The sequence below is a fragment of the Nansenia antarctica genome (assembly GCF_963989245.1).
Source record: "Nansenia antarctica genome assembly, chromosome: 13".
NCBI classification, from domain to species: domain Eukaryota; kingdom Metazoa; phylum Chordata; class Actinopteri; order Argentiniformes; family Microstomatidae; genus Nansenia; species Nansenia antarctica.
Window position 1 is genome coordinate 26,583,810 of NC_137683.1, and position 6,730 is coordinate 26,590,539.

The 6,730-nt window shown below is 43.8% G+C and overlaps 1 protein-coding gene across 1 annotated transcript in view; it reads right to left on the minus strand.

Moving 5' to 3' along the window:
• Nucleotides 1–6,314: 6,314 nt before the first annotated feature.
• The window catches only part of ablim2 (actin binding LIM protein family, member 2), a gene marked incomplete at both ends in the record, with an annotated part of 51,156 nt that continues 50,740 nt past the window's right edge, over nucleotides 6,315–6,730 (minus strand). The window contains one exon of the mRNA XM_080544144.1: nucleotides 6,315–6,428. Within this exon, the coding sequence (XP_080400270.1) occupies nucleotides 6,315–6,428 (114 nt within the window). The remainder of the gene's footprint in view (nucleotides 6,429–6,730) is intronic.

Consider the following 6,730-nt stretch of genomic DNA (forward strand, 5'->3'; position numbering starts at 1 on the left):
TTTCCTATCTCCTGCCCCGTCGTATTGGATTAATTGGATTTGTTCTAAATCAGTTGAGCGGCTTGATCGTGGAGGAGGTGCCAGTCACATCCGATCTCCGACCAGTCAACAATAATTAGGCTGATGAATGAATCTCTCAATCTCAAATTGCAATTACCGGTACCTTCCTTCCTCTCCTTCTGCAAAGAAGATCTACAAATTAGACAGCTTTGACTCGGGCACTTCATAAAAGCTTTGACTGATCATTAAATTAGTCTTTTATCAGATGACTTTGAGGTGACGGGAGAAGACAGCAAAGGAGACCGTTGATGGACATGCAGACACACAATCCCGCCGCCTCTCTCCCTCTGCCTCCCCCCTCCAGCCAGCAGCATCTGATCCCACCGCCTCTCCCTCTCTCCCTCTCCCTCTCTCTCTCTCTCTCTCTCTCTCTCTCCCTCTGCCTCCCCCCTCCAGCCAGCAGCATCTGATCCCACCGCCTCTCCCTCTCTCCCTCTCTCCCCCTCTCTCCCTCTGCCTCCCCCTCTCCCTCTCTCCCTCTGCCTCCCCCTCTCTCCCTCTGCCTCCCCCTCTCCCTCTCTCCCTCTGCCTCCCCCTCTCCCTCTCTCCCTCTGCCTCCCCCTCTGCTTCTCCCTCTCCCTCTCTCCCTCTGCCTCCCCCTCTCCCTCTCCCTCTGCCTCCCCCTCTGCTTCTCCCTCTCTCCCTCTCCCTCTCTCCCTCTGCCTCACCCCCCTCCCTGCCCACCCTGCAGCATCTGAGCTCTTCAGACTATCAATTAATCACGCTCCTCCTAGCCAGGACCCCCAGTGTCTCTCTACCTCGTGTTGCTCCTTTGTTCAATAGACTGTATAGCCTGGGATATGTTGCCTTCTGTCTGTTGGTGTTATTGGACCATTTGGGATATTGACATGGTCATAATAAAATATGATTTTAGACCGGTTATAAAACTAGACTACGGTTGCACACGATTGCATTCTGCATGAAATACATTTGGAGATGTCTTCTTTTTTTTGTTTTGTGTGCATTCATTTCCATTGAGCTGAGGAAATGAAATGAGGTGGTGACAATTTAACCAACATAAAAAGTCAAAACAAACGATATCAATACCATGAATTGTTATGAATCGACATGTCAAAACAAAAAACAAAGCAAACATCTGTGTTTGAATATAACGCGATTGATACACTGTCAAGGTGAGAGAGGGGACGTAATCCACAATTACAATTAAGCAATCACATTCTCTGCACAAAACGGAAATAGCCGTAATAACTACATTTGAAGGTATAAGAGGCAATGTTTACCTTTCCCGTTCTTCTCCATTCTGATAATTCCAGGGTGTGTGTGTGTGTGTGTCCCGTATCCTTTGACTGGTCACAATAAACCCAGATGGGATGCTCTCCTCCCCTCCAAGCGCTGCTCGCTTCGCTTTCGTGGATGATACAAGCTGGCTGTCAATGAACACAGCCGGAGATTGGCAGTTCCAGTAGCCAATCACATTCGTTGCGTAGATAAATCTGCCCTATCAAGAATATGAGAGGGGCGGGGTCTTTAATAAATCACTTCTTAAATAGCCCCGAATAGAGTTACAGCCTCGTTGCACGTTGCAGCAGGTTTATAACTAATTAGTGTCTGGAACTGTGTCAGTTTACCTAACCTGTTTTAATTAATGCTTTGCTTTCAGGCTTCATCAAACAGCCAATGATAAGACAGCTACAGTTATCCAGCTGTGTGGCCATAAGACCCATGATGATCAATCAAATGATTCACGATGATTCATTTCCCGCCATCAGCACCTGTGTCATGTCCTTACTGCGTGGGGAAATAAATAAAAAGCTTTGACTAAATCAGAAGCGTGTGTGTAATGACCTCATTGAGGACAGCCTACACTGTCGGTTTGCCCATTCTGTTATTTCCCTGTGCTGCAGTTCCTTATTAAGAACAAATTGGATAAATGTGTTATTTGATTACATAAATCTAGTTTCCTGGCAATTGAAAGAGGAGACTGCATGTACAACATGTCTAGAACATGATACTACTGAAATTCAGCTAGATTAATTTGTTTGTTTGGAGAAAAGATCACCAGAGCTCAGTCCACTGATGAAAATTGTCAGCATTGTGTTATCCAGATTTAAATAAAATAAAAAAACACACACAGGAAAATAAACAGTATTGAAACATTTATTTAAGATGGACATCTGTACTTCTTGCAAACCAGCGAAGCGAAATAAGAATGAAACAGAAGGTTTAGTTAAAGCACGATAACAACCCCTTATTTTATTCTCATCGTCCATCTTGGTTACACAGCGGTTTGTTTACTTGTTTGCACACATTATGCAAAGCAAAGTGATGACAGACTCATGGCCCTCACTACAGAGTTGACTTTGCAAGAGCCTCAATAGTGAAACCAGAACTCATTTGATAAAGACTAAACTCAAGTGCAATGAGACAGACCTTTTTTTTGTTTTCTCTCCATGAAACATTCTATAAAAACTGTTCTGACTGAGTGTACTGGATAATGGACCAACCAGAATGGAGTTACTGCAGTCTAGCATTAATTCATACTGTCCCTGCAACACTGACACGTATTGACATTGTGATATTTGTTACAAACAGTATGTCTATTTGATACCCAAGAGGCAAACATCTGGGAACTCCAATTGATATGAGCAAAGAAACGGTAAAATAACTGTAAAACTGTTTCTCACTCTAACACCGTTGACCTAGATGTGAGAGACTGATGTTTCTCTTTCCTGGATGATCTCTGAAACGATGAAAGGTCCTCTGGTCTGATCTGATCTAGGGTCAGTTGATCTAGGGTCAGTTTGTTTTGCAACGGTAAGCTGATTCTAGACCTGTGGCTGAAGGTAACTTCTACCCCAGAGATTTGGAGAATGGGGTCTGAGTCAGTGGCCTCCCAGCGTACACTACTGTTTCCACAGCTGGTCAAATACAGCATGACACACCACCACTCCCCACTCACCACTGTGCCTTCGTTCTGGAAGAAGAGCTCTTTACTATGGGCAACGTCACACCAATGTCCTGTCAATGTCACAGCAACATCCTTTCAATGATACAGCAACATTGCATCAGTATTCTTCCATCATCACTTTCTTAATTGCAAAACTCGCCTACTGTACACACACGTTCATACACACATTATTGTTGCGAAACCAGCTGGATAAACTACCATAATAAGTGACACTTTCTAGTCTTTTGTTCCTCATGTCGGCCAACCAATCAAAATGTTCGGACTTTTCTTTTGAAACGCGGAACTACGTTTCAACGTTGTTAAGAATCAGAACACAAACTCCCTAGTCAAGGCAAAATACTGCAACAACGCAATGGATTGGGTGAGTAATTCCCTCTGCTACCTAGTTAACTAGAACACTACTTTACATTGATGGCAGGCTCACAAAACAAGCTGTGTTAGTTGACTAGCGACGTGTCATTGATTTTCAACAACGCGGAAATGTGTTCACACTTTTCTAAAGAAAAGTCTGATCAATACATCGGATCCCGATATGAGGACCAAAGCATTAGAACGTGTCACATATGATAAGGAGATATTATGCACTGCATTTTGCAACATCTTGCTGGTCGCGTTCTATGAGGCACAGTCAAGCACTTTGATACATTGTGGACTCTTTTTCTTCGTTTCAATAAAGCACTTTAATTGCAGATTAACATTAGAAATCAGAAACAGGGAGACATGAGCTTTATGATGACAGTTAGTGTGTTACTGACAGAAGGAGGAGCGAATAAAAACGGGCTGTATAATATTCAAATCAAATCGAATTCGATATGGATATATATTCAGATCAAATCAAATTTGATACGTATTCAGATTATCTTTTCGTTGATAATACATTTGCCACTAGGCCTGTTTTCCATGGTAGTATTCATTATACCCTTCTAATCGTCCCTTAATATTTCAATAAATAAATATTAAACATAAGCAGCTGAACTGGGCTTCACGGGCTAGATTGTTTAATAACTAATGTAAAAACAAGAGGCGATGGTAAAAACAGAAACCCACATGAAGGCCCGCTGTAGGTGTAGAAGACACTCTTTCTTTCAGCAGTTGTCCTACATATCCATATCTCATTACCATGCGTGCCCTAAAAGCAATATACTCAGCACTCGAGTTGAGGGGGGATGAGGGGGGATGGCATCCCCCCTGAAATAAAAACGGTCAAAATCATCCCCCTTCTAAAACTGCCATCCCCCCTTTCCATCCCTTATGTCACTTTATCAATGAACGTGGTATTACTGCTATTTCAACATTTAGTTTTGCGCATATTGAGTAAAATACTGTGGGCGAGGGAGGGGGCACGCACACATGCAATGACATTTTTACCAAGTCACTGACACTGAAGTCACTGACGCTGTGGGGATGCAAAAATTGTCCCCATATGATCAAATCCACCATCCCCCCTGATTTTATTTTACAACTTGAGTACTGAATATACTGTATACCTACCTGGGGGCTTGTATTTAAAACTCTTAGACACAAATACAGTATGTCCAGTATATGTTTATATGTACTGTATATGTTAGTTCTGAAGATAGTTCGGATGGTTCATTTTCCAGAGCATAGCCAATATACTTCCACTAGGTAGGCCTACTCTGTATGTGGCTGTTTATAACCAAATGACTTACAAATGATTTAACAAACAGCCACCATATAAAGGGTTAATTCTCTATCAAAGAGGGTAAAGCACAATTACCTTGTTATAAGCAAGACCTCAAACATCGATGCTTAAGTGCTGTTGCGGGTCAGTGTTAAGAGATGTAACAGGAGAAACAGAATCAGAGGGAGGTTATTAATGGTGAGGAACACAGCATCATGGTTCACTTATCTAAAAACGTCTGCAAAAAAGCTTGATGGTCAATCCAGGAGTCAAAAATAGCTTATAAAAATAATGTCGTTTTTTTTTGATGAGCACAGTGCATGGCACTCACTGTGTCTGGCGAAGCTGTGTTTGACAACAGGACTTTGAAGAACCCTGACCGTATCAGACATCTGCTAGGAGCATCTGCAGTGCCACTGCTAAGGCCTTTTTTCCCCATGATTCATAGTTTTCCCGTGGCCCTTATCAAACCCCAACTCTCCTTTAAATCTTAACTGATTTACGACTATAGAAGATACACGTAATAACCTCTTTCAACCGATCATTGGCATGGGTATCGCGCTACCCAATAAGAAGAAGACCGTTTATGTTATATAACGTCGACTTTTCTCAGTTTTGTCAGAGGAGTAAAAAAAAAATAAACGGACACAAAAGTATATAGTAAGGTGCTTCGACAGATTACGGAGGAAAAAAAAGAAAACAGACACTCAAAAGCTCAAACTGTAGTTTCGTCTCCCTGTCTTTTTTTGCCTTGTCATGCTGTAGCAGTTGCATGGGTGGATGACTGCTGTAAAATGTTGATCAGATACGAGCATACACTGTGTAGTTGGTGCCTCGGGGACTAGGACAATCAGGGAGAAAGGGAGAGAGAGAGAGAGAGAGAGAGAGAGAGAGAGAGAAAGACAAACGAGAGAGCGAGACAGAGAGAGAAGAACGGCGAGTCGAAGGGGAGACAGAGAGAGACAGACAGGCACACCTAGGCTATAGGGGGGGGAGAGAATGGGTAAGAGACACTGCTGTGAGAAAAAAAAAACGATTAAAAAAAAAAAAAAACAGCAAAGAGCAATCGTTTCCGGTCAGAAGAAGAGAGACACATTAAAAGGTGAAAAACACAGAGGCGCAGGAAGATAACAAGGCTTGCGCGGCGCAACAATTAGAAAAAGCTGTTACGTCTTTTGGCGGGAGGAAGGGGGGGGAGGGGGGGGGGGGAGGGGGGGGGGGGAGGGAGGGATGCGGGACGCACACAGAGGGAGGAGAGGAGAGGAGGAGAGTGCCGTCACGGGCCATGCAAACGCACCTCCTCTACATCCACCAAGGTTATCAGAGTAACATTCAGACCACATCGCATTACAAAAAAAAGCTAGGTGACCAATGTTGACCTCGACGTTATGGCGACATTGTGAACAGGGTTCCCCTTGATAGAGCGCCCCCCCCCACACACCCCCACCCCACCCTTCCTGACAAATATGGCTGACATGAGAGGTTTAGCAGGTGTAGAGTACTGGTCGAGTATGGCGGTGCATATATAGATATTTCAGATGTTTTTTTATTCTTCTTTCTCCATCCTCCTCCTCCCTCCTTCTTCCGGGGGGGGGGGGCAGGACAGGACAGGATGTGGCAGAGACGACGGCTCTTCCTCCTCATCCCCCTCTTTTTTTTTAAGAGTTGCTTGGCTTTTCTTTTCTAAAAAAGGCGGGCCTTCTTCTTCATGTCGTTCTTCTTCCACAGGGCGAGGCGGTCGAACTGCTCGATGGTCATCCCGAACACGTGGTGGAAGTCCTCGGGGGACAGGTGTCTCTGGAGGAGGGAGAACACACAAAACGAAAACAGGTTTAGCGTCAAGGGCGTAGGTTTGCATATGGACGTTAGGGATATGTCCCTACCAATATTTGAGAGAACTCATTCGCATTATATTTGGAGCAAAGTCATTATTAGATCATTCTGATGTTGTGCCCCAACCAAAAGTTGAGACCAAACCTACGGCCCTTGTTTAGCGTAAACCGATTCGCAGAGCGTGACTAAAATAATGGACGATATCCGCGATCAAAGAAGTTCGATCCAACAAATTCCGGTCTGGTTATTCCCTCGATTGGATAAAA